Below are 16,082 nucleotides of genomic sequence, written 5' to 3'. Positions count from 1 at the left end.
GCAACTGGCATGTATTTATGACTGTTCCAGAGTCATGTGATTACCATCTGTAACCTTCTCAACCAGCTTTCAACAAGCAATCCAGATTCGCTAAACAACTACATGATCCACTTAACAAATGCAATGGTTCATTTAACAACAGTGGCAAACAAGGTTATAAACTAGGGCAAAACTCACTTAACAACTGCCTTGTTTAGCAATGGAAATTTTAGGCTCAATTGTGGTCATAAGTCAAGGACTACCTGTAATGTGTTCCTAACAGCCTATACTATTATTTTATAGGTGTACATAAAAATGACCTCAAAATAAGTTATTTGGAGAATATGTTTCAAAAATACAATTAAATACTTCATTATTTTGTAGTTGAAAAACATAGCCCATATCTGTTGAATAGATCTTAATATTTCTCCAACTATCATTGCTGATATTAACATCACATTTTTCTTTTTTAGTAAAAATACATTTTGAATAAAAAACAAATTAGCGATTACTGATGATCAGGATTTTAAAAATGATACCAGATTAAAATGAATGATGTCAGAATGTTTGTACTGATAATTACAAACCTATATTTATGAATGGGTATACAATACACAAAGAACAGTTTTTAAAAATCCTACTGAGAGTAGTTTTGTATCTTGTCAGACGAACTTGCCAGTTTATTTTGTTCTGTGAATCTATTTTGATTATCTGAATTAGTCTACATAAGGGAAGCAAATCCAGATGCTATTGAATATGATAGATCGTCTATTTTTGTGCACCAATCCCATGAACAGGATCCCAGGGCAAAAGAAAGCCCTCTTCTTTTTTTAAAAGTCAGTTTATTAGCTCTTCCTAAGCTGCTCGTTTCATCAGAGAACTGTATTCTTCTGCCAGCTTCTTTTGTTCATTTAGTTTTTCCAGCACGGCTTCCATTAAATACGAAGCAAAAGGAAACTAGAAGGGAATCAGAGTAAGAAAAATGATTAGTGAAGCCTATACACACACACGCGCACACAAACACACAAACACACACACACATATATATGTGCCAGCTAAAAAACATTTACTAAGTACCTTGAAGCCATTAGATTTCACTTAGTCCTGACAATGGCACTCGTGCCCAGGACAGTGTTTCCCTAAAATGGATCCTTCTGATTCGTGTGTGTAACTGTTCGTTTATCATAAAAATGATAAAAGAGCAGAATAAAATGAAAAAAGATAAACGCCTTATTGAACCATTCATGGTTTACTGACCATGTTAATGATGTAATCTGCAAGACCAGCAGCTCTGTCATTTATCTTCAATCAGCTGATCAATATGAAGTTACAGTAATCTCTAGGGCACTTATAAGTAGAGGCAGCACTACAGGCTGACGGCTCTCGGGAGGGGCAGAGACAATGCTATCAATACAGTTCCAAGCGCTGGGGGCAAAGGCTTTCAGAGGCATCCAGTGAAACTTGTGACTCAAGGCAGAAAATAACGTCCGAGAGATCAAGGCACAATTAAGAGTATTCTAATCAAAACTCCCCCCCCCTCTCTTTTTTAGGAGTGACGAAAATGGAAGAAGACATATGACAAGATCGCTCCCAAACCAGAGATAGAAATATTGGAGGGGAGGTATCTCCACCCTGGCTTTATTTTATTTGAAATTCATGTTCAAGTTAGAGGAAAAATATGATTCGTGAAGGGTTTGTGGCAGAAATAAAAGATTTAACTATGAGACAAGTGACTAGTCTTCGCCTCGCTTCGGTAAATGATCCCTCTATGAACAGCCTGCAAACAGGTCCTCTAAAATTTGTACTACGTTGGCCCAACAATGACTGTAAAGGGCAGAAAACCGACCGGCAATTTCTCAAATGGTCCCTGACCTACGTTTGAGAGAACGTAAAACTGTAACCATAGCAGACAAAAGGAGGGGGGGGGCAAACACATTTTTTCCGCCTGCAGGTTGTGATATGGAAATCTCAAATGTTGTGTGCAGAGGTAACAAGAAGCTGCTTAGCTTGCACATTAAGCAATAATGGAAAATCAATCAGTTGAAAAAATTGGTTGGGCGGAGAGAAATGCAAGACCTTTTGTATAACAGGAATTTGGAATAAACAAGTAACTCGAGATATGCAAGGAGACGGGAGACTGCACAGGGCCCTTTGCTGATACCGCCATCCCAGTATGGCACTGGCAGCAAAGTTTTGCTAACAAGCTACCTTTGCTAACTAGCTAGTAAATCCAGAGAAGGCGTCTGAATGAGAGATGTCTGACTCCTGCTGAGGGGCAAATGGTAGCCATGTTGGATTTTTCTGATTGCATCATTTGATGTCATCTTGACCAAATCACAATGAAGCCACGAGGCACATGTGTCTGTATTTACACTCTGTAATATCACAGTGTTGTCTTGGTATTCCGTATAAGAAAACATAGATATGTAGGGAAATTTGTATTTCTGTGTTATGCCTGGGCTTGGAAAAAATAAATCTGATTTTTCCCCCCTTCTGTATTCTATAGCACTGCTGTAAACTTTAATATAAAAGCCATTGAGTTGGGGGAGCGGTGTTCTGTGTCAAAATCATGCAAATATATTTCTGTTGGAGTTTTTTTAAAACCAACATTTAACTTCTGTTTTGTGATTCTTTTTACTTCCAGGGGGTTGTTTTGTAACGACTTGCCAAATTAAAAATGCACTAGTGAAGCCCCAGAGTTGGGTTTTCTGTCCTAACAAAATCAATTTGATGGAATTTAAATCTCTGTAGGTGTCTTCTGTTAAACTGGAAGAAAAAAAGCCTTGGGTTTAGGGATGGTTTCTGATTTTGATCAACTTTATAATATTCAAGCACAGCTAACTTCAGCAATGCAAGAAAAAAAAACTTATTTTTGCCCTGTATAGTTTTCATATCCAAACATAAAAAAGCCTTATCATAAGGTCAGGTGTTTTAAAAACACTCTTATTTATTTAAAATGCAAAATGTTCTTCTGCATTCAGTCCCCATTCTCTATTCCTCCTTCAGGCTCTGTTTTCTGAAATCTCTCAAACTTGTTTTGCGCTATGTAGGCCTCCATTTATTTTGATAAATCTATTATTTTTAGTGTTTTCTCTTAGATGAATGTATTATTCCACCACTGTCTCGGGCTTGTGATCATTCTATACTTTGCTTGCTGTTCATCACGTTCTAAGGCTGCTTTGTCACTGTAAAATGATTTTTAAAGAGCTGTTTCTATCTTAATCATTCAGTGCAATCAAGGATAACAGGCATTTGAAATGTTGCAGACATCTTATACATTTATCAGCTTCTCTTCTTATATAGTTCACTTTATAGACATACATTTTGCATGGCAACCTTGCAGTCTTCATCTTCCAGTGAAGCCTGTCACATTTTTATTAATAGTCGAGTAATATATTGCCATTTTTCTTCTTTCTTCTGAACACGGTGCCCACTGAATATCTTTGGTTGTCGTGGCTGAGGACTGTTTAAATTGGAATCCGTCTCGAGCATATCCAATTGGGAAAATCTACCCAGACAAACTAAAGTTCGTTGTTCAAATGTTCTCCTTTTCAACACTCATCGGGAGTGTTCCAAGTTGAACCAAACTTGCATTCTGCATGCAGCATGAAAGCATGGGAGCTTGAACATTTCTCGGTTCTCTTTTTTTGCACACGAAATGCATAAATATATGCAGGGTGATAGGCCTTTTTAACTACACCCTCTCCTTTTAAATCCTAAAATAAAACGGTAGAAGCAACAATTTGATGACAAAATTTTTGCCAGCTTGGCTGTACAGATGGAAGGCCAGGAAAAAGCAATAACAGGATAAGTTTTGTTATCGAAGCTTCTCTTTCCAATTAACAAGCACCGTTCATATTTATGTACTTGACAGCAAAACTCAACCAGCCACTAAAGAGACATTCTCTTTGCACTTAGCATGCAACCTGAAAGATCAACAGCAACAAAACCATGCCCAATCACAAGTCAAAGTTCAACAAACAAAATACAATACAACCTTCACATTTTACAATCTGAAACTCATCGGCGCTAGTAGAAACACACGTGCAATTCATGCGATAGCTATCCACATGCAAAATAAAGTATAACAGAAAAAAAGAACAACATACGCAATCCAATCCAGGAAATCCTAACTTCCTCACAACAACCATACCGATGGCAGCAACAAAAGTTATCAGGTATAGGGTGAAGCACAAACAATCTCCGTTTGTTCTAATTTTGGGACTGGCTAATTTAAAGTAACTCTGGATACAGATGCAGCTCCTGCCTCATCCTATAAAATCTGGACTTAAGAACATCATCTGTCTTTGAGCATATTCTTAACAATTGCTACTCCCTCTCCTTATTTTCTCCACCAGCATGACCCCTATCATATTATTACTGCTCTGCAAAACAAAAACCCAGATCCAAACATATTTTTTTAAAAAAGCAAATCAAACACAGGAGTCCAGATTCAAAATAATGCTATTGAAACTGGGTTTTTTTTTCAGAACTCAGAGAAAACTCCCAGAACATAGCTCTTTTCTTTCAAGCACAAAGCATGTTTTATATCTTTATTGGTATCGTTATTGGAATCTGAATTTTAAAAAATACCCTTGTTCCTTAAACTATTGAAATCTGCAGTAGGTACATTTCATTTATTTAAATATTACGCTATAAAATGAAATATTTTAACTAAACAATAACATTTTATCAGCTGAAATATTTGAGAGGTCTTTATAAGCAGTAGTTCTGTGGAATGCACAATTCACATGACATCCTAGTTTCTACCAAAGCAAATGATATGTAAGTGCTATATTCTGATTTGAATGTAAGCAAAAATTAATTGCATGGTGAAATGCTATAAGGCAGTGGTGGCGAACCTATGGCACGCGTGCCAGAGGCGGCACTCAGAGCCCTCTTTGTGGGCACACGTGCCATGGCCCGGAGATGGCAGCCGGCCCTCTTCAACCAGCCGTCCGAGGTCCCATGTGGCCAGATGCATCCCGGCACGGCTGGTTTCCCTCCCCCCGTCCCATCCCTCCTGGCCTCGCATGCTGTCCTTTTCCCAGGCACGACCCACTGCATCACCTCCTCAGTTGTCGGCCATCTGTCCAGCTCAGAGGTGGCTTGTCTGAACTGCTGGCAGTGGGCTACGGAGCCCCAGAGTGCGCCGGTCGAGGAGCCGGCAGGCTGTGGCTGCTGACGAACACCGTCGGCCCCATATGCTCGTTGGCCTCTTTGTGCGGGGGCCGATGGCGTCAGGCAGCAGCTGCCCCTGCCTCACCTTGCCCTGCGACAATGGCACCCCCGCCCTGCCTCGCCTGGCCTCACCCTGCAGGACGAGCCTCCTGACCACTGCCCCTCCTGCCAGAGACCTCCTGGATCTCCCCCAACCCTGCCTGGCCCCCACAGGCCTCCCTCCCCATGAGCAACATCGAGGTGACCACGGCCACCTTGGCCACACCCACCCAGTCTGCCATGACCACCACAGCCACGCCCACCCAGTGGACCACGCCCAGATGGCACCCAGCAATAAATAAGTGGGTTTGGGTTTGCAGTTTCGCCATCACTGCTATAAGGCTTTGATTTTGAAAAAGCACTGAGATGTAACAATTGAACACCTATTTATACAGCTATATGTTTAGGGTTCAAAATAAATGTTAAATATTTTAAATTTTAAATAATATCCATAAAAATAAATTTGCCTGCAGGCTTACTATTAAATGACTTGCACCATGAAACCGATGGGAAGGGGAAGGGAAAAGCTGGTCAGAATCGGAAGACCAAGTGCCAGATGCCAAACCAAAGGCTTGGCTTATAGGCAGCTGTCTGAATGAAGTGACAGTTTGACAACTATGGAGGATCAAGTGGTTATTCGTTTTAAAAACTGTATTCAAGGCTCTTCAAGAAAACAATACAAGGGCTTCTCATGTTAGGAAAGAAAAATATAACAAGATACACAAATAAGTGGCAGAAGAAAGGCATGTCCGGTTTCAGTCTTCCTTTAATAAGATGTTAAGCCGGGGAATAAAAGAAGGGGGAAGTTTTCAATGAAGAGGATAACGCCTACTGCAGATTTTCTTCAGAGAAGGATGGCTGCTGGTTGTTCTGTATTTGGAAATCTGAGATCATTCAGGACAGCAACTGCAGAAGGATGCACTTTCCAATACTTCCTTGAAACACAGAGCAGAGGGAACAGAGCAGGAAGGGAAGGCCTCTCTCTGGTTCTTGCATTTTCCTACCCCTTGCCTTGCAGCTTGACCAGATATCAAGATATGTGACAGATTAATTGGACTGATGACAAGTTGTTTTAAGTCCGTCAAAGATTAGTCTTCAGAGTTTTCCATTTGAATTAAAATCTAAAAGTCAGTAAATATTCCTTTCCTATACTCCGGGTATGGCCATATGGTTTCATGTGAATTTACGTGGTGAGCAATTTGTCACTGCTCTCTGCTTTACACTCAGGTCCTGTTTATTCAGCTAATTTTTTGTGTCATGATGTATAATCCCTTTTCATCAGCCATAGGGATGTATAGATCAGATTACATTACAGTACATTACAAGCCCAAAGCTATGAAAAACAGTTTTACTCAAGTCTGTGACAGCTTTGAAGTTAATGGTGCTTGCATTATGTAATAGATCCTTCACGATCTACCTATCATGGTGGTTTTAAACTTCCTTTAATGTAAGGATGCTGGAAGCTTTCCTCTCTGGAGTTCACAAGAGCAAGACCTCTTGAGAAAAGACACAGACATCAGAAAGGCAACTACTGATGTTTTGCTAGCAAATCTTTTCAGTGACAGCAAAGTCCACTAGGAGATTATTACCGGTAAATCTCCCCTGGCAACTAGAGTGAGATGCAAATAGAAATCAAGCCAAGGGCTAACTATAAGCTCTGCCCAGAGAATTGTGAAAGTCTCTGTCCACCATGTTTCTACTAATTGGAGCTGGCCTTAAGGAGGCAATAGAAAAAATATACAACAATCTTCCAATTGTATGGGTAGCAGCTGAAAGGGAATTCTAGTACAGGGTTAAACTAAGGGACAATTCTTCAGATGGCTGGTCTGCACCTCTGTCTAGCTGCAGTAATTAGCAAAACTGAGCAATTATTTTAACCGTAAAAGAATTTCACAGCCAAAGCCTTTTAATTAGGATCGACATTATTGGGAGGCATTGTGTGGCCAATGTGAAATAGTCAAGAAACACCCACAAATATTAGTAATTTAGATATAAAATAGGACTGAAACATTACAAAAAGAGTATAGAGTGGGTTTTCTCCCAAACCTCATCCATGAGTGAAACCTCAACATAGTTTCACTCAATTTATTTATAAAGGTACGGTACATAAAAAAAAACCTAAGTAAGGAGATGTGTTTAGCTGGTACGGATAACTAGCTTAGTAAAATAAATATATATGTACAGTATTTTGTTGCCTATAAATTTCTAAGGCTGTGTGTCATAGCACAGATCTTCCAATTTTAGAGTTGTGTGTTTCTTTCATTTAGAATTGTTTGCTTCATGTTAGGCCATCATATTCATCAAATTGGTTTTTCTTGCAAAGTACATGAATACTGTCACACAGTCCCAGATTGATGGCAATCGCTGCCATTGCCTTACTCTTTTTCCTATTTATGTGCTTTTATCCTCTTTGGTCACTGCGAGCAAATTTAAATATGGTAACCATTTTGCTGCAGCATTCATGGTCCAGCTAATTCCATTTTATTAATGGATAATGTATGATATGATTGCTCTGTAACGTAATTGAAAGGTCTAGTTATATGTAATAATCACTTATCCAGACAGAACGTTCAGTTCCAAACAAATGCACACTCAGGGCGCCTCCACTGTCTGAGAGGCCTTGTTCCTAGAAGGAGGAACAAGGAAGAAACCAGCCTGATCTCGTTTTTTATTATTGTGATGGGGTTTTAAAAAAAATTATTTATAAAAATGGCGTGGAAGTTGTTTGTTTCTCAGAGGCTACCTGCTTCAATTCCCACCCTTAAGTTGTCAAAACAGACTACAACAAAAAAGGGACAAACATTTTTTTGATTCCAACTTTCTGGTTAAGATGCTGTGTCACCAGATCCCTTTTATGGAAGACCAGGTGGTTGATGGACCTTGACTGTTTACCCTATTCTCAAGAAAGCATGTTTTACCTATTCCCTGCCAGACCGATACCGTAATCATTAGATGAAACTCTTTTACTCCTTTCCTCCTCGCTCCAAATCCTTTTTCTCTTGAACATAATACTCCCGAGAACCTTGTTATTCATCTTTATGACTTGTTCTGGAAATCTCTTTGCGGTGTGTCTGAACAGCAAGCTTAAAAACCACACAAAACATATATATCGATATTGGTATATCTGTTCAGCAATTATCAAATATATTTGCTTCCCAACATATTATTATTATTATTAACAACCGCAATAGGTGGTGAGTTTAATCCCCTTCAGTATCAACAGTACAGAAAATTCAAGTGGAAAGGGAATGTACACCTGAGGTGTGGCTTGTTTTATTATTATCCTCCGGGGGAATCTTTAAATGACAATAAAGAACAACTAGTGTTCACACGAAACTGCTCCCTCCCAAATTCTAACGTAGCACGGAAACGGTGCGTGTCAGCAATAAAAATAAAATGTCTATGACATTTTAAATGTTATCATACTGTCACAGTGGAATAAAATTAGCTTGAAAAATGATCTAAAGGGACGTGATGCGGTTCGTTTATGTACAACAGCAACAGCAGCAGTTTCCCTGTGTTCATAAAGGTTTCTCCATTAAATTTACCTCCAGTCAATAATTAGGAGTCCACAAATAAACCTAGGCAATTAAATCGATACTGTTGGGCAATTATGTTCCAGAGGCCAGGCTTGATGTCACAAGAAGACACTATATCAAACTTCAGAATTAAGTGATCTCATGTACTTTGCTGCAAGGCATTTTGTAAGGAAAAAAGGAAATGGTGGTGGGGGAACAGAGAGGAAGGCCAGCATATCACAAAGCTGATGCAAACGTGTAAATGTTTTGAATAGGTTGTTTTAAAACATAAAGAGAGGCTCTGATTTTTTTCAGCTTCTTAGCTAGTGCGTAGTCCCCACAGAAGTCCTTACTCAGACAGCACTAGCCAGGAACGTAAAATGATTCTGGCTCTCCAGAAAAATGGGCTGATGCATACTGTGAAGCCTCTCAACGTATCATGTCGCCCTTGTTTTCATAAATATAAAAAAAATCCATCTCCCTCAGATTCCTCTTCATGCCATTTTATTCTTATCCAGGGCTGCTTCTTAGGAAATACTTTTCTTTACGTACAGAACTGAACTGTTTTTACTTTCCTTTGGCAAGCCACGATAAGGGCGATTTAAAGGGCTGTAAAACGAAATAAAATGTGAACAGTATTTATTTGCAAAGATTAAAAGCCTAAACAAAGTTAGAAGTCGTCCTTAAAACTCCAAAATCTCTCCAAAATTCGCATTTGTGATTATGGGAAATAAAATCAAATACAATCAAAAACTTAACACACACTTGCTTTGTGGTAAGCTCTGCTGAATTAAGTTGGACAATCTAAATGTTTGACCATCTAAATGTTTTTGCTATGATGGGAAGTTCAACATAATTTGATGGAGAGTGCCCCTTATATCAGAACAAATCCAGATGCCTCATGCTCAAGTACTGGTGCAAATGTAATTCTGGATAATTAAGAACCTTGGCTAAAAGGCAAAGCAAATAAAATGAGAGCATCCTCCTACATATCCCTTTTCTTTCTTATATCATTTCCAAAGCATGGAAACCAGATCACAAGAAATAATTCTCTGCTTTACTCTGAGCTAGTCAGATTCCACTTGAAATGTTGTGACTGGTTCCAGGCACCACAATTCAAAAATGGCCATGCCATAATAGAGCAAGTTCAGAGGGCAGCTACCAAGACGGTGAAGATCTGGAAACCACCCCCTATGGGGGATTCACAGCTAAGGATTTAGCTTTCAAAAACATGGGCTGAGAAGGTAAAACAATCTTCAAATATCTGAAAGGTTGTCACATAGGAGAGGATGTGGATTTTTCTTCTATTGCTCCAGAACAAACAGATTGAAACTGCAAGGAAGTAGAATCATAGTAAACAAGAGGAGGAACTTCCCAACTATATAAATAAAAATATTACCTGACAAAGAGGTAATTTCTCCATTGGAGGTTTCAAAACATAGGGTAAGAAGTAATCCTTCAAAGATATTCTACTTGAGCAGGAGATTGGAGTAGATCATCTTTCCAATGTTAAGGTTCTAATTAAAGATCACTACATCAGCATCAATGTTACCCTTAATAAGTTCTGTCTTGGACCCCAAATCTTATTTAGCATTAGCCATTGTAAACACTGGTGACAACTGAGTAGTAATACAGAGGAAAGTTAGAGCACTGTGACAAATCTGTATGCTAACCAAGTAAGGAGAAGTATTTGCTCCTGACACATTTGCTCCAAATGTATTTGCTCCAAGCATTTGCTCCAAATCTCGACCACAATTCAGAGTAATCAGGTTTACGTGTGAATCAACTATAGAATGCAATTGTACAATTGTTATTTCCAGTTGAAGTCACATTAACAAAATTTGTTGACACTTCTTAAGCAAAAAATATTTTGATACGCTGTAACGTAAGAGTCAACTCTAAAATTTTCAACTAAGTAAACACGTGTTCTATCCTCATCTGGCTGAGTAAAAACAGGTTTTCTGCTAATCGCCACTGGTTATTCATAATTCCTCAGCAGAAACGACGTTGATGCTATCAGCGCACGAAGTATCAGGATGTTTGTTTGTCATGCGCATATTTTAAAAGCACTTGCCTTCCAAAGCCGACCGCCCCATTAACAAAATGAAAATGAAAAAACGCATTACAGTCAACAGAAGTTTGAAAATCCAGTTTATGTGTGTTGTCAGCCATCTTGAAACAAAAGCTGCCTCGCTACGACTAGAAAAGCAGGCTCTCACCTGCCAATAAGCTGCCCTTGATCACTTACAAGAGGGGTGCCTCCCAGCAGACTGTGTGTGTATTAAAAAAAAAGACTTGAAAGAGAAGAAAAAGTATCACACAGGTCACAGCGGCGGTCTCCCTGGACCCCTCAGGGATTTCAACTAGTCTCAGCCTTGTCATCCTCTATGCAGCTTTCCACTCTGCCCAGAAAATGTCGATAGGAAAATGTTTGAGGGGCCTCTGGTGGAAATTTTTTCATTCTTTCTGCATTGACAGGATGCCAAATCAATATTTACTTCCCACTAACAAGCTGCTTGAGGTCTCAGTAGAAAATATTGTAGAGAATGCGGGAAGACATGGTAATAAACAGCTGTCTGGCTGTGAGGAAAACATGAATTGACTGGAAACAAGTCCATAGTAAAAGGTCACTGAAACTCATGAACTCCTCAGGTGTCCATATCAACTACTAACTTTAAAGGCACATAATAAAAAAAAATATCTCTTTTTCCAAAGACGGATGAGAGGATGGATCCTTTTCTCTCCACCAAGGATACAGATGAGCTCAATAATTTAATTAATACATTTGCCAAGATGTATGCCTGTATCCCTCGATGTTTTAGTTTCTATCTGTAAAGTCAGCTCAAACAAATATAGTGCTAACCTGTCCTCCATCTCACTCAAAACCTCTCAGACTATCAGAAAAAAAATGCTTACAAAATAGACTTGAATTTGGAGTATTTTTTAAATTGAAAAACAAAACAAACAAACAAGAAAAAAGCATTTTAATAATTTGAATAAAGATAATTTACAAATTAGTTTAAACAAGTCTGATACTCATTCATCAAATTTGTACCTGCACTTCTCATATTAGTGTGAATTCTTTCGAGGGCTCCAAAACTTTTTTTAACTCATTCTCTTTTTCCCTAGCTTTAGGATGGCTAGCCAATGGATCTTGGGTTGCACCTGATGGGTGTTACTGTTTTTCCAGTTCCTCTCCACTTCAGTTCCTTTGCCTTCCTGGATAAGGAAGGCAAGACGCCCTCGTGGCAAGTATTCTTCTGATTCGCAAACAAGGGGTGATTGAAGAGAAAACTAATGGCTTTTGAGTAGTGCTGTTGGCTTACCCAGGCCATGTCTTTCCCAGACATTTTTTTATTGGAAAATGGCAAACCCATGTCAGAGATTATAGCCTTATTATGGTTTCTGAGCTCCTAGCAAAAGTGGGCACCTGCCAGATGAAATGGAAAATGTTTTCAACTAGGCATCCATCTTTGGAAATGTTTCCTAAACAGATAGGAGCTTCTTCCATCAGAAAATAGTACATCTCTCAAAAGATACTTGCAGTTAACACCCATGTCCTGTGACAATTTTCCATTTCTTAACAAAATGAGAACCTACCAATAGGGAAAGGAGCAGAATGAGAAACTCTCGAACGCCTTGGGCCTGGCCACCATTAAATTCTCTGTTACAAGAGCTCAGGATCTCTTCAACCAACATGAGTCCAACATGAGTGATGATGTCGTTCAGAGTATTCCCCCACCCAAGTAGCTTAATTACAGTGGAGAAAATTATCCCTTCCAACTTTCAAACTGAACAAATGGGCCATCACTGTCATTAATCACAGCCATTTTTATTTTTATTTTTTGACCAAGAGGGAGATAGAGCTTCTTTCATTAAATAATAGGCCTCAGGAGGTTATTTAAGTGAAGGCCTCTCTGATCTACTCCCTAAAGCAGCTGTTCAGTGTAAGGTGCTTCAAAGCCCTTTGTGAAACTTCTAATAGAGTAAGTACTAAATTATTTGCATGGGGTCTATTAAATAAGTACCTGTCAACATGAACGATATAAACCACAGTCAGGGTTATAATTGTTAAAAGTCAATGTTGAGTACCTGTCCTTCCAGAAGTTTTTGTAAATAGCCCAGCCATTCTTTGTCACTTTCATATTCCATTTTCATCTGTTCTGTTTCCTAAAAATTAAAAGAAATCCCTGTAAAAATTGTCTATTATGCTACAGTGAAGTTGGTATTAACACCACTTGACCAGAAGAACCCCCTATGGCTAGCTCAGGAATTCTGGGAGTTGAAGTCCACGAGTCATAAAAGAGCCAAGGTTGCCTACCCCTGCCCTATCTGATAGCAGCAATTCTTAAAAAATGGAGAAAAAGCAGGAAAAGGAAAAATCTCTTTCCCTGAAAATTTCTGGACTGTTTCCCCCCCCCCCAGGGCTGTCCTATAGTCTCAGCTTGATTTTAACTCCCCAACCGATGAAGCTCAACCGTTCTGTATTTTGTTAGCAATTACAAACCAGCAGCCATCTAATTTAATTGCAAAATGAAGGGTGTTCAGAGTTTCGGCACTTTTAACGTATAAAAAACCACGACTTTCTGCAGTGAGGTTGCAGATTCATCCATAGTGTATTCGGTAACAATGCAAAAAGTTGCTAGTGCAGATTTTTAGAACATTTTTTCCAACTTCCTAACCTAGCTTTAAGATTTCCTGGTGATCTCCCTTCCAACCATGCCTGACTCCACTTAGTTTTTAAAGATCAAACTAAAATTAGCTTGTTACTGCCACCTAGCTGGAACTAAAGCACAGGAAAATAGAAGTTAAAATTGCTTAAAGCAGATGTAGGCAGAACGTAGGCTGGATTTATAGATCCATGATTTGTAATGGACGAGTTTTGTTTTCTAATTCATTGCTGTATAACAATAGCAAATCTTTTGACACAGTTTCCTAATTATACTGCTGAAAATGAGGAAACTTAGGGGAAAGCAATTTTTTGTGTGGAAGGACTGTAAGGTCAATTAATTTATTCAGGCACTCAAAACAAATTCCTGGGCTCAAAAGTATTTAATTCTAAGTGTATGTTTTTTGCACCTTTTTCCAGGTCAATGAAACTTGAAGCTGTAGCAAAAAATTCAATAGACTGTGTAAGTCTGAACTGCCTATCCCTGTCTTAAGAGATCAAAATTAGATTTAGTGAGCAGTAGGGCTCACAATAGTATCAAAAAATGCTTCATTGATATCCCACATTTAGATAGCAGTGGAGGCCTGACTGACTTAAGATATGGGGAGTGATTTTTAACGATCCCTATAAAGAGAATTTATCAATAAGAGGCAGATGGCAATAAATACTTATTTTGGCAGCATATGGAACTTTGAAAGTTCAGTGGCTAAAATAACAGGAGAATTAAGATCTAAGAATGGATATTAGCTCAATACTAGCAAGATAAAAAGAAATAAGAAAATGAGATTCTTATTTAAGTAAACTAAGGACATCAGATAAATTGATTGATTACATATAAAAAAGTAAAGCAAGTCTAAAGGAATTTGATATTTCCTAACCCACTGATCTGTAAGAACCTATGGCACTCTGCACAAAAGAAAGATTTGAAATTAATTCTTAGACAAATTAGTATAACTTACCTCATCATTTACAACACCAAGAATCTCATCTAAATCAGTTTTTGAAATATTAAGGATTGATGCTGCCAAGGACTGAGCCCGGTGAATGGATTCTTTGGAAATGTTACCACCAGATTTTTTATCTTCTTGTATTTTTTTAGTACATCTGATTCGGGTTCGCATCTCTTTCACGTTATTCTGTAACTCAGTCGCCAAGCTCTGTGAAGATAAAAATAAGTAAAAGTATTTATGATTAATTACCTACTTTCAACACATTTCAGCCTACACATTTGGGAAAATAAACAATCCAGCAAAATACAGTTATAGTTCAAGTCAAACAAAATAGGCTAGAAATGCTATATCTATATATGCTATATAGACGCTATATCATTTATGTTTGTTTATGTATATATACATGGGATAATCTGAATATATCAAGGCATGTCTAATAATATTTTCTCTTGTTTATCAGTTGATAAACAAATTAATACATTTTAAAATTAAGTAACTAATTGCGAAAAAAACATGTTTTTTTAAAATAAAATATTCCAAACTTCCAATTAAGAATTCTCAGAGGCTGCTACAGTAGTAAATTTGCCACTATTTTAAGACCTGTTTTGATCTAGATCAGTGGTTCTCAATTTTGTTTTCCCCTCTGAGCCACTTAAAGTTTCTGGTCTTAGTAGACACCTAGGATTTTTTTGTTCATTCTCCAAATCAATGGGCATGCATTATTCATACTGTAATAACTTTAGTGTATTAATGAAATTATGGGCCCTAAGTTAGAATGCTAAACAGGTATCTCTAACTGGTCTTTTTAGAGGAAAAATTAGTAGAACACATCAGTGACATACTGTGAAAAATTAGTAGGCCAGGGACTTGTTGGTTAAAGCAGCCCAGCTCTGTATAAAACTACCTCAATTCTCACCATCAGAACTCTTTCCTCAGAAAATCTACAGATCCGTGTGTGTGTGTGTGTGTGTGTGTGTGTGTGTGTGTGTGTGTATGTGTGTGTTTTAACAACCCTATAATCCCTTGCATCGGGGTGGAGTCAGGATGAATGGAGCTTGAATGTTTACTTGCCGCATGCCCTTCCTGACAACTATGCAGAGTTCACAGCAGACACTTTCTCTTTGCGCCCAGAGAGATATTTGGCGATACCTAGGATTGAACTTACAGCCTCCTGATTGTGAGGTGAAAGCTCCACCTTGAGGCCACCATACCACTCTTAGAGCCAAAGATATATATATTCCTGATTATTTCATAAGATATCAGTGGAACATCTGAATAATAGAGATGTTCATTAATCGCGAAACATACACTTTTTGTTTTACAGTTAGAATGTAAGATATCTAACTGGAATATTACAGGTTGGCTGTACTTCAACAGTTACAGTGACTAAATTGTTATGTTGGCAGAAAATATGTAAAATATTGTATATTCTGGTCATATGTAAAAAAATGGGAACTAAGGCCAAGGCTGTTGTTTCCTTATGTTTCATTTCAAAGGTATAAGAGTCGACAGGCATATATCGTAATTTATTCTGACTGCTACCTGTTACCCAAATTGCACATAAACTGATAATTTTAAACACCTTTTGGAAAATATTCTCACCAACTAAAAAAAAAAGCTTGTTCAAGCAGGGTTTTTTTGTTTTTTGTTTTGCCCAAGCCTAACAAACAAGCAACATGCTGTGTCTGATATTTTATTTGCAAACAGAGATGGTTATGGATTGAAAGAAAAAAGGATGCTAATGCA

The 16,082-nt window shown here is 38.3% G+C and overlaps 1 protein-coding gene across 1 annotated transcript in view; it reads right to left on the bottom strand.

Annotated features, from left to right (window-relative positions):
• Positions 1 to 834: 834 nt before the first annotated feature.
• Positions 835 to 16,082, bottom strand: part of CNTLN (centlein) — a gene marked incomplete at both ends in the record, with an annotated part of 198,071 nt that continues 182,823 nt past the window's right edge. The window contains 3 exons of the mRNA XM_081318884.1: positions 835 to 936; positions 12,810 to 12,887; positions 14,346 to 14,543. Coding sequence (XP_081175010.1) covers positions 835 to 936; positions 12,810 to 12,887; positions 14,346 to 14,543 — 378 coding nt within the window. The remainder of the gene's footprint in view (positions 937 to 12,809; positions 12,888 to 14,345; positions 14,544 to 16,082) is intronic.

Source organism: Vipera berus (assembly GCF_964194415.1).
Source record: "Vipera berus genome assembly, chromosome: 2".
Taxonomy (NCBI): Eukaryota; Metazoa; Chordata; class Lepidosauria; order Squamata; family Viperidae; genus Vipera; species Vipera berus.
Note: the sequence above shows the minus strand (reverse complement) of the source record. Positions and strands in the feature narration are given on the sequence as shown.